This window comes from Dendrobates tinctorius, unplaced genomic scaffold (genome assembly GCF_039654945.1).
Source record: "Dendrobates tinctorius isolate UK_male_01 unplaced genomic scaffold, ASM3965494v1 ptg000170l, whole genome shotgun sequence".
Lineage (NCBI taxonomy): Eukaryota > Metazoa > Chordata > Amphibia > Anura > Dendrobatidae > Dendrobates > Dendrobates tinctorius.
This window is the reverse complement of record NW_027361837.1, coordinates 3068039-3087701: the sequence shown is the minus strand read 5'-3', so window position 1 is coordinate 3087701 and position 19663 is coordinate 3068039. Positions and strand designations below refer to the sequence as shown.

General features: G+C 46.2%; 1 protein-coding gene across 1 annotated transcript in view; it reads right to left on the bottom strand.

Annotated features, from left to right (window-relative positions):
- The window catches only part of SLC12A4 (solute carrier family 12 member 4), a 423457-nt gene that overhangs the window by 332644 nt on the left and 71150 nt on the right, over window positions 1-19663 (bottom strand). Inside the window, exon 3 of the mRNA XM_073550797.1 lies at window positions 6940-7071. Within this exon, the coding sequence (XP_073406898.1) occupies window positions 6940-7071 (132 nt within the window). The remainder of the gene's footprint in view (window positions 1-6939; window positions 7072-19663) is intronic.

The window sequence follows — 19663 nt, the reverse complement described above, 5'->3', positions numbered from 1 at the left end:
TTCCTTTATTATGTCCAGTATCCAAGAACTCGCGGATATTTTCTCCCAGGCCTGGAGAAAGTATGAAAGCATCTTCCCCCGACCCAGGGAATACCTTCATTGTGGTTTCTTGTTGTCAGGGTTTGTGTTAAACATAAAGCTTTTACTCTTGTTCCTTCTGTCCTCCCAACCTTCTTTGTTCCCTTTTGGGGGGCTTCCGCCGCATAAACCTTCTGTTCCGAAAGGGTCGTTTGTATGACTCGTTGGGGAACTCGGGAAAATATTTTTTCTTGTCCCCGGCCTTGTCTAAGATGTCGTCCAGTATTGGGCCAAACAAGAATTCCCCCTCGCACGGGATTGCGCACAATTTGGCTTTTGTCTGCAAATCTCCCGGCCAGCATTTCAGCCATAAGACGCGTCTTGCGGCATTTGAAAAGGCCGCTGTCCTGGCTGCCAGTCTGGTTGAGTCTACCGACGCATCCGCCAGAAACGCTGCTGCTCCCTTCATTACGGAAACTGACCTCTGTATAGTTTCCCTCGGGACCTTCTCCTTTATTTGAGAATCTAAATGGTCCAGCCATAGCATCAGGGAACATGCCGTACATGTGGCTGCTATGGCTGGCTTCAGCCCCTCTCCTGCTGCTTCCCAAGCGTTTTTTAAAAAAGTTTCAGCTTTCTTATCCATTGGGTCCTTCAGGGTGCCCATGTCTTCGAAGGGAAGGGCAAACTTTTTAGAGGCTTTTGCGACCGCTACACCTAATTTAGGAGCTTTGCTCCAAAAGGAGCAGGCCGGGTCGTCAAAGGGGTATTTCCTCTTTGGTGTTAGGACGACTTTTTTGTCTGGCTTTTTCCACTCTCGCTTGATGAGGGAGTGGATTTTCTCATTAATCGGGAAAGCCCTCCGTTTCTTTTTCTCTAGCCCTCCGAACATTATATCTTGGGCCGTTTTCTTAGGGCGTTCGTCTACCAGCCTCATAGTTTTCCTCACAGCCTTTACCAGGGCATTCGTCTCCTCAATGGGAAAGCAGCTGCGTCCCCTTTCTGATGAAGAGGATTGGGAGGATGATGAATCACTTGAGTCGGATAGTTCGCTTCCCGACTCACTGATGCTCGACTCTGGGGATCTATGCCTGGACCGGCGTTTCTTCTTTGAGGTCCTGGGGCCCTTAATGGCATCTGCGATGAGTTTTTATTAACGCTTTGAAGTCTAAAGCAAACCCCAGGGATTCCTCTTGTATTGTCTACTCTATGCAAGCCGCACAGAGTTTTTTCTCCCATTTAGGGGGTAGTTCCTCCGTGCATATAGCACATACCATGTGTTTAGATTTGGTAGTGCATTTACGCCCCTGAAAAAGAAAAATTAATAGTCGCAAATTAACAGACGGGCATTCACGGAGATCACTCACCCTCCTGTGGAACGAACGATAACGTCTCGGGCGTAGGGATTATCTCCACTGCTGAATCCACTTCTGGCTGTGCCGCCATGGTGGAGATTTGGCTGCGCCGCGATCTTGTGTGACCGCTGCTGCTGCGCTGCTTGGAAGAGTTGCGCTGGCGCTGTTGGTGCTGTTCCTGCGTTTGCTGTGGTCCCTGCTTCGGGGACCGCCGCCATGTCTCCTTCTCCTTCTGTGGTTTCCCACTCATGGTGACCACTTTCTTTTTCTCCTTTGCTCTTTTTAAACTTTTTTTTTTTTTTGAATTTGAGTTTCCCGCCGCCACCCCCTTTCCAGGGATCCCTGCGCCCCGCCGGAAGTACCGTGGCCCGCCGGAAGTCTCGCGCATGCGTACCACGAGATCACCCAGCGTGTACCGCGCCTCCGTTTCCCTTAAGGGAGCTGACATGGCGCGCGCCCCCATCCTCCGGTGTACCGCGCGTCCGGCGCTGGTTTCCTGCGGCCTCCCGGCGCTGCACACCTGGCTCCGGTGACCGCCGCCGCCCCCGCTGTGCGCTGCAGAGGCCTGCCCGCTTCCCGGCTCTCGGTGGCCCCACCTCCGTCCCAGGTATGGCAGGCTCTGCTGTATGGCCCTTGGTGACCACCGCCACCTGCCCGGCCCCTTATCAGATCGGCTGGGCTCTCCTGTAGTGACCGCCGTCACTATACTGCAGGAGTCCCCTTTTTTTTTTTTTTTCCTTCCTTTTTCCCTTTTTTCCTTGGATCGGCAGAATTCCTGGATTCTTCACTGCCTCTCCCCACTCACCATCAAGGCCCGCCGACCCCAATGGTGGTGCTTCGGGGGGGAGCCTGTTCAAGGCCTCGACCCAGCCGAGGCAGGGAGCCCCGCTGCCTATTGCCGGTCTGGATCGGTCCCTGGAATCCTGCGACGACTTCCAGGTACAGGACAGGGACAGGAAACCAACTGATGTGGGAGAGAGGTACCGCCTTTTTCATCTGTAGTTTTCCTGTCCCTGAGGGCGGATCCCTCTCTCTCTCCGTGGTGCCGTCATGGGGGAAAGAGAAAAACAACTTGCACCCCTCCCTTAAGACTCTAATCAATTTTTTATCTCAGAAAAATTGTCGGGTAACTTCACCGGGGGGGCCGGGGTCTGCAAGAGAAACATCAGTGGGCACCCCTCCCAGAACCCTGACGAAACAGACCCCTGTAGAGCATCTGCCACATCTCTCTGCACCTATTGGTGCGAATGAACCAGGTCTTGCTGCTCCACAGACAGCTTCCGCATGAGCTGAGAGAGCTCAACAACCTGGTCTGTGAGAGTCCGTACCGGATCCATAATATGCTAACACCCCACCACCAGGGTAAGACTGTACATTCAGCTATAATGTCACGACTCCCAGGTATAGCACGCTGCAGCCAGGGAGTCAGGAGCAGAGCAGCGGAGAACTCACCGGGTACAAACAGGACCTGAACCACGTGACAGGGTAACTGCTGCAGAGAATGCTGCACACTGCAGCCAGGGAATGGAGAGCAGAACGACAGGAAACACACCAAACACATCAGGTACAAACAGGACCTGAACCATGTGACAGAGTAGGAGGTGGTTGGGGGCAGAGCCAGACACGGGGTGCAGAGGAGACGATAAACACAGGAGAGTAGTCAAACCAGCGGAGATCAAAACCATGAAATCACGAGGTGCCAAAGGTGGGGGGGGGGGGGGGAGACCGAGTATCGTCAGAGGCGAAGCCAGGAGTCAGAAAGCCAGGCTCCTCTGTCCTCCACTCATTACCAGTAGTAATGGTACCTGTTTGAACTTGTTATCAGTATAAAAGTCACCTGTCCACAACCTCAAACAGTTACGCTCCAAACTCCACTATGGTGAAGACCAAAGAGCTGTCGAAGGACACCAGAAACAAAATTGTAGCCCTGCACCAGGCTGGGAAGACTGAATCTGCAATAGGCAAGCAGCTTGGTGTGATGAAATCAACTGTGAGAGCAATAATAAGAACATGGAAGACATACAAGGCCAATGATAATCTCCCTCTATCTGGGGCTCCACGCCATGGGGTCAAAATGATCATAAGAACGGTAAGCAAAAATCCCAGTACAACATAGAGGGGGGGAACCTAGTGAATGCCCTGCATAGAGCTGAGACCATCATAACAAAGGCTACCATCAGTAACACACTACACCGTCAGAGACTCAGATCCTGCAGTGCCAGACGTGTCCCTCTTCTAAAGTCAGTACATGTCCGGGCCCGTCTGAAGCTTGCTAGAGAGCATTTGGATTATCCAGAAGAGTATTGAGAGAATGTCATATGGTCTGATGAAATCAAAGTAGAACTGTTTGGTAGAAACAAAACTCGTTATATTTGGAGGAGACAGAATGCTGAGTTGCATCCAAAGAACACCATACCTACTGTGAAGCATGGGGGTGGCAACATCATGCTTTGGGGCCGCTTCTCTGCAAACGGACCAGGACGTCTGATCCTTGTACATGAAAGAATGAATGGGGCCATGTATCATGAAATTTTAGGCATTGAAGATGAAACGTGAATGAGTCTTTCAGCATGATGATGATCCCAAGCACACTGCCAGGGCAACGAAGGAGTGCCTTCGTAAGAAGGATATGAAGGTCCAGGAGTGGCCTAGCCAGTCTCCAGATCTCAACCAAATAGAAAACCTTTAGCAACAGGCCAAAATCATCACTGCTCTAGAGGAGAGCTGCATGGAGGAATGGGCCAACATACCACCAACAGTGTGTGCCAACCTTGTGAAGACTAACACAAAACGTTTGACCTCTGTCATTGCCAACAAAGGATATATAACAAAATAGTGAGATAAACTTTTGTTAATGACCAAATAATTATTTTCCACCATAATTTGCTAAATAAATCTTACCAAATCAGACAAGGTGATTTTCTGGATTTGTTTTCTCATTTTGACTCTCATAGTTGTGGTCTACCTATGATGTCAGTTACAGGCCTCTCTCATCCTTTTAAGTGGGAGAACGTGCATAATTGGTGGCTGACTAAATACTTTTTCCCCACTGTATATAGGGCCCATTATACACTGGAGCATCATATATGGGCCCATCATACATTGGAGCATGTTGTGAGTTCATTTTCCCCTTCATTACTGAGGCCCGAGGAACTCCCTCTTCTGGTAAAGAAAGGTAGTGAGCCTGATTGTCAAACACCTGAGGCTGATGATTGTGACTGGCTGAGTGGAGTTATGGACTGGATATAATGCTGCCGACGCCCTTCTGCCCTGCGGGTGATTTCTCTGTGGGATCCTTGGAGACCAGTCTGAATTCCTGCTCCTCCAAAGCTAAGTTTGCTGCTCGGCCTTTTGCTTTTGTGCTTTGACTTTGTTTTTGCTTTGTTTTTCTGGATTTCTGCCATTCCCTGCTGGGGTGTGCTGAATTCATTTAGCTCTGTCTTCTGAAAATACCTGAGTGCTGATTCAGTTTTGGAAGCCTAGCTGCTTCAGGGACTTTTTCATATCAGCTGGTTGGCTTATGTCTTTGATAGGGTTTTGGCAGATTGCAGACAGCAGCCTTCCTGTCCTTTCCTATCTAGGTAGTTTTGGGGCCCCCGTCTTTGCTCAGTCTATCTTTCTGTCTGTGTTAGTATTTTCATCTTGCTTCACAGTCATTATATGTTGGGGGCTGCCTATTGCTTTGGGGTCTGCACTGGGGCAGTTTAGATTTCCCCTTTCTTTCTTTAGGCCTATGTATTTCTCCGGCTGTGATCGAGGGGTCTAGGGCATCGTAGGAACCCCCCACGGCTACTGCTAGTTGTGTTGATAGGTTCAGGGGTCTGCAATCTGATAGTTGCCAACTTCTCTGGTTTTCTGGACTTAGCTTGTATTTCTGCTTTTGCCTCCTACGGTGACTCATTCATAACAGGAGCATCATCATGACATTATACACTGATGCATTATATATGGGGCCTATCATATAATGGAGCATTGTATATGGGGACCATTATACAATGGAGCATCATATATGGTCCATCATACACTGGAGCATCATATATGGGGTCCATTATACACTGGAGCATCATATATGGGCCAATCATACACTGGAGTATCATATGGGGCCTATTATATATGGAGCATTATATGGGGACTATTCTGTATGAAGCATTATATGGGACTCATTATACTGTATGAAGCAATACATGAGGCTCATCATATACTGAAGAATTATATGGAGCCCATTATTTACTGTATGGAACATTATATGAGACTCATTACGTATAGAGCAATATGCGTGACTCACTTTTCTTTATGGAGCTTTAAACTGTAAGGTGCAATATATATATATATATATATATATATATATATATATATAGCCAATTCTATACTCTATGGAGCATTATATGGGGCGCATTATTCCTTATGGAGCAATATATGTGGCTCATTATACTATAGAGCATTATTCTGTATGGGGCATTATATGGGGCCCATTATTCAGTATAGAGCATTATATGGGGCCCTTTATTCTGTATTTAGCATTATATGGGGCCTATTATTCAGTATGGATCATTATATATGGCCCATTATTTTGTATGGAGCAATATATGGGGCTCATTATTCTGTATGGAGCAATATATGGGCTCATTCTGTATGGAGCAATATATGGGGCTCATCATACTGTATGGAGCATTATATGGGGCCCATTATTCTGTATGGAGCATTATATGAGGTTCATTATACTGTACAGAGCAATATATAGGGCTCATTATACCGTATGGAGCAGTATTCTGTATGGAACATTATATGGGGTTCATCATACTGTACGGAGCAATATATGGGGCTCATTCTTCTGTATGGAGCAATATATGGGGCTCATTCTGTACGGAGCAATATATGGGGCGCATTATTTTGCAAAGAGCAATATATGGGGCTCTTTATTCTGTACGGAGCAGTATATGGGGCTCGTTATTCTCTAAGGCGCACTAGTGGAGCCTATAATACTGTTTGGAGGACTAAACTGTCCGGTTTCTGACCTATTGTAGAATTTACAATAGATATCACTCATGTAATGTGAAAAGTGAAATCTTTGGCAATGTACTATACCTATACATCTCAGCCATATCTGTGCATCATGAATCGTGGTATCTTTCGTGGCTATTTCGCCCGGGGCCCACGAAAACCTGGAGCTGGCCCTGAATAAAGGGTTAAAGCAGAGAGGCCAGAGTTGCTGGGAGGTGTGCATGTTTGTCCTTGGAATGAGCAAGTGGCCCACTGCCCATATAGCATTTGCCAGAACTGCCAGACTGGCCCTATTCTAGAGCATATGAAAGCTCCAACTTGCTCCTAATAAGGACCCATGCTTTACAGGAGAACGTACTGACTATGCTTCATACAATTAGATTTTGCTGCCTGTTGCCACCACTTGGTGACTGATATAAGTTCATATTCATATAAAAAAGAAGCAATATGCAGATCTATATAAAATACAGCAATGGGTGTATTTTAACATTTAGCCTTTACATACAGTATAAAACATTTGTATACAATGTATTTCAGATTATTAATCATCCAACAAAGCCTTTACCTTGAGTACTTTCTTTCGAGTACCATCTCCAGTTTCAGCTTCTTCATGCTCCTTTGCTCCCTGCGTTAGGTTTGTGTAGTTTACAAGGCGGCTCAGAAGAGAAGAAACTTTAGGTCTAATATCCAGCTCTTCCTACAAAAATATAAATAGTTGTTGGCATGTCTTTATGAATATGAATCCTACAAAGTAATTGTCAAATAAAAAAGATCTGTCACCAGGTTTCCCCACCTAATCTGAGAGCAGCATAATGCAGGAGCAGAGATCCCCATTCCAGGGATGTGTCATTTACTGGTCTGTTTAATTTTTATCAATACAGAGCTGTATGATGGCTTGTTTCTTTGTGGATTGAGTGGTAGAATTTATTGCAGGATGTCTTCAAATTTTTTTTTTTTGTTAAAAAAATTAACATAAACGGCAATTCTGGCAGAGTTTTTCATATTTTTTTTTCACAGCATTCACCATGCACAACAAATAATATAATGTTATTTGTACAGGTCCTATACTTTTTTTTTCCACTAAACCATTTTTAATTGATAAAACTAGCATTTGTGTTTCTTTTATATTTATAGGTTTTTTTCTTTCACACTATATATACAGCTCTGGCAAAAATTAAGAGACAACTGCACAGCTTTATAAAAATCAGCTTCTCTACATGTCTGACAGCCATTCCATTCCAGTGTCAGTTGAATTCCAACCAGAGTACACCTCATTCTACATATCGTGCTTCTGATTAGGTGATCAACTGAACCAAATCTTATTTAACGAAGGAAAGTATAAAAAATCCTGCTGTAGCGTTCACAATCCTCTTTGCAATAGGACAAGCTGGATGGCAAAAGACGTGCTAGTAATCAGGGCTGTGGAGTCGGAGTCGTGGAGTCGGAGTCGGTGCTCATTTTGATGGAGTCGGAGTTGGAGTCGGTATAAAATGGACCGACTCCTAAAATATATAATAAATTGGGTACAGTAATTCAAAGCAGGATGTGCTGAATTTTTTTTCATAGGAGTTTGGGAAAGTTATGAAATGTCCTATAAATGGCTGTTATATTCCTGATCTAAGGCTACATTCACACACAGCGCTTTTCCTGTGTTTTTTGAGGATACGTTTTTCAGCTGCAAAAGTTGATCATCTTTTTAAAAAACTGCATCACCTGAAAGGTTTTTGAGCTCATAGATAATGTTTTCAATAGCAAAAGCAGATTAGAAATCTGCTCTATCTATCCATTTATCCATATCTGTCTATCCATATCGTATCTGTACCAAAAAGAATGAAAACCGGGTAGTACACCAATATATATTCTGTTCTATCTAAATATCTTGATTATTGGATCATAAAAATGATTAAATGTCTGAGGTTCACATTGTACTACAATAAATTTTTCACTTAAATATAAGCAATATGTGTGGGAGTCGGAGTCGGAGTCGGAGTCGGAGTCGGTGTAAGGGAAATTGAGGAGTCGGAGTCGCAGGTTTGGCTTACCGACTCCACAGCCCTGCTAGTAATATCCCAAAAGTAATAGGAATGAAAAAATAACTTAACCATGCCAAAAGAGTTGAAAAGAAAAGTCTTGAGTTCGGAAATGAAGGGCTCATTTCTGGCTTTACTAGCAGAGGGATACAGTGAGCATCATGCTGCCTCCATCCTTAAAATTTCTAAGACGGCAATCCATTACAACAAGGTCAAGCAGCAGTCATTAGGGACAACCAAGCTTCACACTGGCAAAGGGTGAAAACAACTCTCCACTGACCGCGATGACAGTCATCTTAATCAAATCTTACTCAGCAACCGCAGGATGACATCAAGTGTCCTACAAAAGGAATGGCAAATGGCAGCTGGGGTGAAATGCACAGCAAGAACAGTTCTTAACAGGCTTCTAGAGGCAGGGCTCAAGTCATGTAAAGGTAGAAAAAAAGCCTTTCATCAATGAGAAGCAAAGGAGAGCTTTCTGTAATGCTGTAGATAAGCCCCTAATGTCGGTGCCAGCTGCGAATAGTCGAAAAAAGGGGTGACAGATTCCCTCTAAATCGTGGTATATACTGTATATAGATAATGATATATTCAGGTTGTTTGGCATTTTCCTCTCCCATATACTAATGTGCCACAAACAAGAAGTTGATATCACCAACCATTCCCATTTTATTTAGGTGTTTTAGGTGTATCAATATAAATGGCCCTCCCTGTATAATTATCTCTATATACAAAAATGAATGTGTGTGTGTGTATCACCAACCAATCACGAAGCATCTTTCATTTCACCAGAGCTGTTCAAAAAAAGCTGAGCTGTGATTGGTTGCCATGACCAACAGTTTTCCTTGCAAACAATCACTAAGCATCTCTCATTTCACCAGAGCTGGTTAAAAGAAGCTGAGCTATGATTGGTTGCTATGACCAACAGTTTTCCCACTTGACAACACCTCAGCAGACACTGACATGATGGGAGAAATCTAGCATCCCTGGGAACATAAGCTCCCAGCCATTGTCTGACCCCCAGAAAGGAGCAGTGAGTACATGACAGAAATTAATCCCCCCTCCTGTGCCCATGTACCATCACACATCCTCCATCCCGTAGGCACATCTTCCCTTTTAAAGGGATCATTAGCATGGAAGTCAGAGCAAATCCATCCAGCGCTTTGGTTTTGACTCCAGGCCTCTCTTAAAGGGATCCCCGCTATGGAAGTTAGGACAGTTCCACTCAGCTCTGTGGTCTCTTAAAGGGATCATTAGTATGGAATTTAGGGCAAATCTACTCTGCACTTTGGTACTGATCCCAGGCCCTTCTTAAAGGGATCTCCGGTATGGAAGTCAGGGCAAATCCATCTAGCTCTTTAATTCTGACCCCAGGTCTCTCTTAAACAGATCCCCGGTATGGAAGTCAGGGCAATTGCCCTGGTACTGACCCCAGGCTCTCTTAAAGGGATATCCTGTATGAAATTTAGGGCAAATCCCTCGGCGCTCTGATTATGACCCCAGGGTTCTATTAAAGGGTTCATTGGTATGCAAGTCAGGGCAAATACACTCAGCGTTCTGGTTCTGATCCCAGGCTCTCTTAAAGGGATCCCCGGTATGGAAGTTAGGGCAAATCCACTCAGCGCTCTGCTTCTGAACCAAGTCCTCTCTTAAAGCAATGATCGGTACAGAAGTGAGGGAAAATCCACTGTGCGCTTTGGTACCAACCCCAGGCCTCTCTTAAAGGGATCTCCAGTATGGAAGTTAGGGTAAATCCCTCAGCGCTCTGATTCTCACCCCAGGCTTCTATTAAAGGGATCATTGGTATGGAAGTCAGGGCAAATCCACTCAGCGCTCTGGTTCTGATGCCAGGCCTCTCTTAAAGGAATCCCCAGTATGGAAGTTAGGACCGTTCCACTCAGCGCTCTGGTTATGACTCCAGGCTGACGGGATTAAGTGGGATATTAGTGGTAGTTGTCCGGTGGCTCTGGCTGATGGGACGATGTGGGATATTATGGGTAGTAGTCCGGTAGCTCTGGCTGACAGGATGATGTGGGATATTAGTGGTAGTTGTCCAGTGGCTCTGGCTGACAGGATGATGTGGGATATTAGTGGTAGTTGTCCAGTGGCTCTGGCTGATGATGTGGGATATTATGGGTAGTAGTCCGGTAGCTCTGGCTGACAGGATGATGTGGGATATTATAGTGAATGTGGCTATGTGGAATGGGCAGGACTCTACACTCAGCTATATACATTATATATATTTTTATTTTTTTTCATTATAATTTGTCATAACTAACCGTAGTTAGTTACTATGCCTGGGCAGCGCCGGGCTCTTCAGCTAGTCTTTAATATAACGCTGTAACGTTCCGGGGATGGCCTACGTCCGAGAGTGGACCCTCTGGGTCGAGCGCGCCAGGTGATGACCGACCCCTATACAGGGATCGTTAGGGGCAAAACCGCAGAGGACAGAACCACGACAGCCGGTACCAGGAGGGACGGCTCGGGGACACAGAGCAACAGCGTGGCCAAGAACGCTGGACAGAGCAGGGTATAGGATGAGGAGGCGGCAGGCAGCCGCTACTAGTAGGGTCACAGGAGGAGGCACAGGAGCAGAGGGAGTGCACACTAGGAGGACACAGATGGAAGTACAGGGACGGTTACATACGAGACCTAGGGAGCGGAAAGAGGGAGAGACAAGGAGAAGGCGAGACAGAACGGAGACCAGCAGGGAGACAGGAAGAGGACCTAAACTAGATCCCTACAACGACAGAGGGGGCCAGAACAGAGCGTAAAGCACACACTATCCTCAGGCGTCCTCTCTACAGAGAGAACGCCTGAAATATCATAGGACCGCCCACCGCCGACAGAAGAGAGCGCGCTGGCGCGCGCCCGCGACCTAAGGAGGAGGCGCGGGGACGTCAGAGGACAGAGAGCTGGGTAAGAGATTGCGCTGCGGCGGGGGCGCCGGCGGCAACAGCCGGCGCGGAGGCGAGGCCGGGCACGGCCGCGAGCGCCACAACGCTGTAAGGGTCACTGTCTGAAGCCTCTATAGACTGCGCAAGCACGACGTGCCTGCGCACTGCGCAGTATTGCTCCAGACAGAGTGACGCATCCCCCCAGGAGATCGCGGTTTGCGTAAGCACTGAACGCATACCGCAATCTACACAACACCTTACCGATCTGGTGTTGCTGCTGCCGCGGGGTCTTGCGTCTTCATGTGATGTTAGGAGTGGGCAAGTAGTGGCGCCGGAATCAGCGCATGCACAGTCTGCGCTTACCGCCGCCATTTTGTGGAATGTGAAAAATGAGGATGAATGAACTCATGGAGATCAACATCCAACACTGCGGAGACACCATCACGTTTCTCAACGCAGTGATTCTAGAGCAATGCCCCATCCCTTATGGGAAATATGCAAAAACATGCAAAACACAAGCCGTGGAGACACCATCACATGTTTCTCAACGCAAGCAATGACTAGCCAGGTCTTTCCCCGGTCTTTTACTAGGCATTGCTCCTACTAGCCAGTTTCCTACTCCACACTGATGAGGGGCAATACCCCGAAACAGCTGTCTGTGGATGGATACCATGTTTTGGCATAGGTGGTTTCCTTCATTGGAGATTGCCCTTCCCGTGGTTGTTCCTTCCCGGGGAAAGACCTGGCTAGTCATTGCTTGCGTTGAGAAACATGTGATGGTGTCTACGCGGCTTGTGTTTTGCCATTTTGTAGAAGACACACTGCAGTGTGTCTTTAAGAAATGGCACCGGAAAGCGAGGACTGCGCAGGCGCCGAATCCGGCACCACAACACTCCCTCTCCAGACATCACGGTGACGAAACAACAACTTAGGCCTGTTTCACACATCAGTTTTTCACCATCAGTCAAAATCTACCAAAATTTGAAAATGGCGGATCCGCCATTTTTTCCCATTGAGATACATTAGTGGCGGATTTTGGCGGATGGTCGTCTGTTACGTCCGCTATTCGGCGGATCCGCCAGATTTTTGGTGGATTTTGTCTGAGGTGAACGGACTTTGCAACATTTTTTGGCGCCGTCAAAATGGCGGGAAAAGGCGGATCCGCCGTCATCCGCCATGTGGTAGAATGGGCGCCTATGGGCGGCGGATCCACCGGAATCCGCTTTTTCGCACTGAGCATGCTCAGAAAAAAAAGATACTTTTCCAGACAGTCCAAAAACTATATAAGGTGGGCTAATTAATCATTGGGCCCAGACATCCAGCACCAGCAACAGAAGAAAGACAGAGACATAGCCTGCCAGCCATAACCTGCCCAGCAGCAAGACCCCAGCAGCAAGACCCCTGGAGCAAGAGGCCTGCCAGCACCTGCCCAGCACCAAACCAGGACGGAGAGGCCTGCCATTGCACCAACAGCCTGCTAGCAAAGCCTACAATTTGTGTGGGGCATGTCTGTGTGTGTCTGTGGCTTGCCTGCCTGTGTGTGTGTGGTCTGCCTTCCTGCATGTATGTTCGTGGCCTCCCAGTGTTGCATGTCTGTGTGTGTATTTTTATTATGCTTTATTTTTCATACTTGTTTCTCTGTTGCATGTGTACTGCATTTTATTTTCATAGTACTGTAATTTTATTTGCAATTGTGCTGTGATTGTGTTGTGTATTGTATGTGCTGTTACTGTAGTATATCACTGTTTTTTTATTTTTCATTTATTGTGGTATTTAAAATAAAAAGAGCAGAGTAGCTCCTACTTGTGGAAAAAAAAAAATTAATAAAAACGGTTTATAAAAACTGTCTGTAGCATTATTTTAAAACCAGGTAAAATTAAGTATGGGTATACATGCAAAAAAGGTAACATTAAGTGTTGGTTTTTGGTATACAAATGTGGTTACACTCTCCGTGAGATTTTCAGGGAATTTACACACATGCAAACACTTGGGTATACTCTCAGTGAGTTTCAGGGAATTACACACCCAATCACAGTGTGGTTACACTCTCCGTGAGAGATTTTCTGGGAACATGCAAACACTTGGGTATACTCTCAGTGAGAGTTTCAGGGAATTAAACACCCAATCACAGTGTGGTTACACTCTCCGTGAGACATTTTCTGGGAATTTACACACATGCAAACACTAAAAGTGTGGGTATACTCAGGAATTACACACATGCAATCACAGTGTGTTTACACTCTCAGTGAGAGATTTTCAGGGAATTTACACACATTAATACCAATGAAGAATTTATTTTTTTAGGTTATTAAAATTCTCTTTATACTTGCAGATCAGTTCAGGAAGCACTGCTGCACCTCCAGACCTCAGCATACCTGCCATACCGCAGCAGAACTGCATTGTAAAACCTTCAGTTTTTCCAGTAAGTATAAAGGCCTGAAAGGTTTTGTTATGCTTTGTATAGTAGCTTAACAAAGTGTCTTTAAACTTGCAGATCCGTTCAGGAAGGACCCGCCAGGCCGCAGCAGACCCACATTGGAAAACCTTCAGTTTTTCCAGTAAGTATAAAGGCCTGAAAGCTTTTGTTATCCTTTGTATAGTAGCTTAACAAGTGTCTTTATACTTGCAGATCCGTTCAGCAAGGACCCGCCAGGCCACAGCAGAATCGCCAGCGATCCGTTGAGGAAGGACCCGCAAGCCAGGCCGCAGCAATAATGTCTTCTTCTGGGAGCTCCCCCTCACATCATCAGCGAACGGAGGTAAATAATTTTTTTTTTTTTCTCTTATTTTACAATTTTTTTTAACCCTATATGCATGTATTGTTTTCACAGAAAACTGAATCTGAGGAGCTTCCAGGAGACATGCAGGGTGGAGAGATGCAAGGAGGGGGCGCGCAGAGTGTAAGTTTAGCAGATACAAAAACTCATGCATACATAATGCTACACCCAACACAAACATTCATCACAGCACACACAATAACTACACATTCATCCAACCCCAAAAATTTATTATTTTTTTAACAGTCTTCAGAATCCGGTGCCCGCACTAGAGCGACTCCCAGGACATCCCAGCGTCGTCGAGGTGATTCTTCTGGTCGTCGGCGAAAGGTAAGTAACCCTTCATTTGGGTGATTGATTAATGAACCTCATGTGTTTGAATGTAATCCTTTTTTTTTTTCTTCACAGGTTTCACAGCGTGCTCCCCACAGACGTGTGCAAGAATCTCTTGTGATTGATGTGGACGCCCTCATTGAGGTTGTGCAACCACGGGAGCCGCTGTAGAACACGGCAAACCGCTTACATGCCGACCAACCAACCACCCGACAGCTATGGGATGAGGTGTGTTCGGAGGTTGTTGAGAACTGGGAGGAGCTTGATGCGAGGGCCAGGGATTTTGTGTATTCCAGTTTCAATAACTTTTATTACAGCATGTAAAGAGTTGAATATTAACCACTTTTTTTCCTTCACAGGTGACAGGGTTATCATACGGTGGCGGTCGCTCAGGAATCGCTTCAAGAGGGACTTCAACAAGGAGATGCAGGCCCCGAGTGGATCGAGAGGACGCAGGAGCAACCCGTATAAACATTACAGAGCCCTGTCGTTCCTCCGGTCGACGATGGTGAGCAGAAGGTAAATATTCCACACACCATTTCTGTAGTACAAATGTTTACATGTTTAACCTATTTTTTTTTCAGCAATGTTAAATGAAATCAATATATTAATATTTTTTTTTTCTCTTTTTTTAGCACCGTCTGCAGCACTCGGGAGCCTGCTTCTGAGTTGCCTCCCTCTGGAGGGATCCCTTCAGAGACCGCCACCGGTGACCACATCAAGGTATCCGACCCCTCTTTTCCTTCCACCAGCACTGGAGCAGCAGGGCAGACTTCATCACATGAAGCTGCAGGTGACGATTTACAGTACCCTTTACCCCACCCCTCTGACACTGCCGCAACATCTCGACCAACTTTTGGTTCTGGACGGCAGCGTCTGAGAGGTCTGGAAAGGATGACCTTGTCTGACTGTTTGAGTCTGAACTCATCCATCCAGAATGCTTTCCACATTTTTGGGCAACAGTTAGCTTCTGGGTTGAACATGATAAATCAAAGTATCATGGAACTCAGAAGCTACATGGAACGGATGAATTCAGAGTCAAACCAGACGCCGAGACACTTTTTTTTCAGTCAGTTGTCCGGCAAATGGAAGGTTTAAATACTCACCAGATGCATGTGATGCAAGCCTGTCACAATTCTCTAGCGGCTGCAGTGTCCGAAGCATCCCATTCTACCCATGCACCTATTCCATCACCTCATGCCACCGTCCATCCTCCCTCTGTCCATCCTTCCACCACCATCCATCCTCCTACCACTCCTCCTTTCTCTAGTTCCCCATTCCATTCTTCCCGGTACCTTCCTTCCCCCATTGCATTATACCCCAATGCCCTCACCATACCCACTCCCACACACACCTTCAATGTTCCCACAAACCTCCTCTGTCCATCAACTCCCGTCCCAACCTCATGTTTTCAACCCCCCTTCCACTTCTGATCCTCACCAACTCCGTTCCCAGTCCTCCACCCCCCCCTTCGATGTGGTCAACCCAGTTAACCCCTCCGATGATATCTCCACCCAACAATACCGGCATCTTTAATTTTCTTAAAAATATTTTAAATACTGTTTTCTAAAAAATTAAAACAGTATAATTTTGAAAAATGCAAAAATAAACATGTTTTTGTTTCAAAACAACTTTATTGTGTAGTTTCCTTTTTTTCTTTAGTTTTTGGTAAAGGTTGAAAGTACACCGGTGGTGTACAGATACAAATACACAACACTTGGTAACATTTCAAAGCACACCAGTGGTGTAAAGGTAAAAAAACACAACACTGTTATTACCCACAATTGGTGTAAAGGTATCAAAACTATGAAAGAAAGAAAAAAGGAAAAATTAGTAAAGTTTTTCTTATCCAAAAAAAGGAACCTTAGTAAAAAAAAAAAAAAAAAAAATTATACCATGTCATCTTGCCAGTCAACTCTTCCTTCTGTTGTCAGAAAATAATCCGAAAATGTGTCCCTCATTCTTGCCACTGACACAGTACTCCGAACACTTGTCTGCTGATAAACCCACAAGGTGGTTTCACAAACATTTTCTTCCATGGAAACAGGTTCCTTTGAAAGTAGAAAGTTGTGCAGGATGACACACGCCTTCACCAACTCATCCACAGTATCAGTTTTCAATTTTATGGCCGTTAACAGCACTCTCCATTTAGCATTAAAAATCCCAAAAGCGCACTCCACCACTCTTCGTGCTCTTGTTAATCGATAGTTAAATATTTTTTTGCTGTGTGTCAATCCATGACTACCATATGGCTTGAGAAGATGTTTGGACAGGTGAAATGCGTCGTCACCAACACACACAAATGGCATTGGTGGGCCTGTTGTTTCAGGGAGTGGTCTTGGAGGTGGAAAATCAAAATTGTCTCCATACAAACGACGGCCCATTGCGGACATCTTGAAGACCTGAGAACCATTTGATCGACCATACGCACCAATGTCCACCGCAATAAATTTGCATTTTGCGTCTGCAATGGCCATCAGTACAATTGAAAAGAATTTCTTATAGTTGAAAAATTCTGATCCAGATCCAATGGGTTTCACAATCCTTATATGCTTCCCATCAACTGCACCGACAATTTGGAAACTGGCAGATTTGTTGAAAGTTGTCGGCAATCTCCAGCCACCTTTCCTGTGTTGGCTATGGGATGTATTCCTCATGTAGACAATCCCACAATGCCCGGCAGGTCTGTTGGACAATTCCAAATATTGTCGATATCCCAAGCCGGAACTGGTAATGGAGGGAGGTGTAGGATTCTCCAGTTGCCAGGAATCTGGTAAAAAAAAGGGAAAAAAGTAAAATTAATACAAAATACAAGCCATAACATAACAATAAAAGTCAGCAAAATGTGAAACCTTTTAAAAAATAGATAACTTACCGAAGGGTCACCATCAAATGCTCCGCCGGTGAAATAGAAAAGCGCATGTAGGTGTCCCTTCACCGGATTTGCGCTCCAACACGCTCCACCAATATCTCAAACAAGTCCTGTCTCATGCGCACATAATCGAAGAACTTATCCGGGTTTTCCCTCAATTCCAGATACAGTGTAGAAAACACGCCAAGGGTAAACTGCTGTCCATTTATCGGTTGAATCCACTGCCGTTGTCTCTTCCTTATCTGATGCAGGATTCGCAGTCTTCTTTTCACCCTCTGGAGAGCAATAATTGCCAAACGATTGCAGTGAAAATCAAATTCCACACAGATGCTGTTAATACTCGCAATAACGCCTTCTAGATCACGTGAGTCAGTCTAGATCACGTGAAGTCATTATTTCCCTCTACTCCTCTTTGGTCAGACCTCATCTGGAATATTGTGTCCAGTTTTGGGCACCACATTTTAAAAAAGACATCAACAAACTGGAGCAAGTTCAGAAAAGAGCGACCAGAATGGTGACCGGTCTGCAAACCCTGTCTTATGAGGAAAGGTTGCAGGATTTGGGAATGTTTAGTTTGCAAAAGAGAAGACTGAGAGGAGACTTAATAGCTGTCTACAAATATCTAAAGGGCTGTCACATTGTAGAAGGATCAACTTTATTCTCATTTGCACAAGGAAAGACTAGAAGCAATGGGATGAAACTGAATGGGAAAAGACACAGATTAGATATTAGAAAAAACTTTTTGACAGTTAGAGTGATCAATGAGTGGAACAGGCTGCCACGAGAAGTGGTGAGTTCTCCTTCAATGGAAGTCTTCAAACAGAGGCTGGACAGACATCTGACTGGGATGATTTAGCGAATCCTGCTTTGAGCAGGGGGTTGGACCAGATGGCCCAGGAGGTCCCTTCCAACTCTACGATTCTATGATTCTATGATTCTATCGCTGCCACTAGCTCTACAACCTTTCAAAGATATTGTTTTACAACACCATAGATATAGTTTTCCCTAGTTTCCAGGATGCAATCACATTTGGGAGCATTTTCCAAGAGCCAATCATATTTGGGAGCATCCCATTTTGGAGGTCTGGAAAAACGGATCCGTCAATAAACGGATCCAACGGATCCAACGGATCCAACGGATGGCACGGATCCGGTTTTTGACGGATCCGTACTAAAATCCGTATAGCGGATCTGTCAAAAAACGGATCCGTACCATCCGCTTGCATCAGTTTTTCCACATTTTTGGCGGATTTTGATTGATTTGAAAAGACTGGTGTGAAACAGGCCTTAACGATCGGGTATTGACGCGGGCCCTCTCTTGACATCACGGCAAGTCCCCGCGTCAATAACCAATCATTACGTTGTTGGGCCGTGATGTCTGGACAGTGCGTGTTGTGGTGCCGGACTCAGCGCCTGCGCAGTCCTCGCTTTACGCCGCCATGTTGTAGAAGACTACAGTGTATCTTCAAGAAAATGGCGCCGAAAGCGAGGACTGCGTTGGTACCGAGTCCGGCATCACAACACGCCCCGTCCAGCAATCACAGCATTGGGGAAGGGGGGTGAGGGGACCATGCATTACTGGATTGGGGGGTGAGGGGACCATGCATTACTGGATTGGGGGGTGAGGGGACCATGCATACCAGAATTGGGGGGTGAGGGGGCCATGCATTCTCAGATTGGGGGTGAAGGGACCATGCATTCCCGGATTAGAGGGTGAGGGGACCATGCAATCCCGGATTGGAGGGTGAGGGGGACATGCATACCAGGATGGGGGTGAGAGGACCATGCATTCCCAGATTGGGGGTGAGGGGACCATGCATACCAGGATTGGGGGGGTGAGAGGACCATGCATACCAGGATTGGGGGGTGAGGGGTACCATGCATACCAGGATAGGGGGGTGAGGGGTACCATGCATACCAGGATAGGGGGGCGAGGGGTACCATGCATACCAGAATTAGGAGGTGAGGAGGCCATGCATACCAGAATTGGGGGATGAGGGGGCCTTGCATACCAGGATTGGGGGGTGAGGGGACCATGCACACCAGGATAGGGGGTGAGGGGAACCATGCATGCCAGAATTGGGAGGCAAGGGGTGCCATGTATACCAGGATTGGGGATGAGGGGACCATGCATACCAGGATTGGTGGGTGGAGTACCATGCATCCTGCGATAGGGATGAGGGAGGACCATGCATACCAGGATTGGGGGGTGAGGGAACCATGCATACCAGGATTGGAGGGTGAGGGGACCATGCATTCCAGGAATGGGGGGTGAGGGGACCATGCATACCATGATAGGTATGAGGGGGTACCATGCATACCAGGATTAGGGGGTGAGGGAACCATGAATACCAGGATATGGATGAGGGAGTACTGTTATG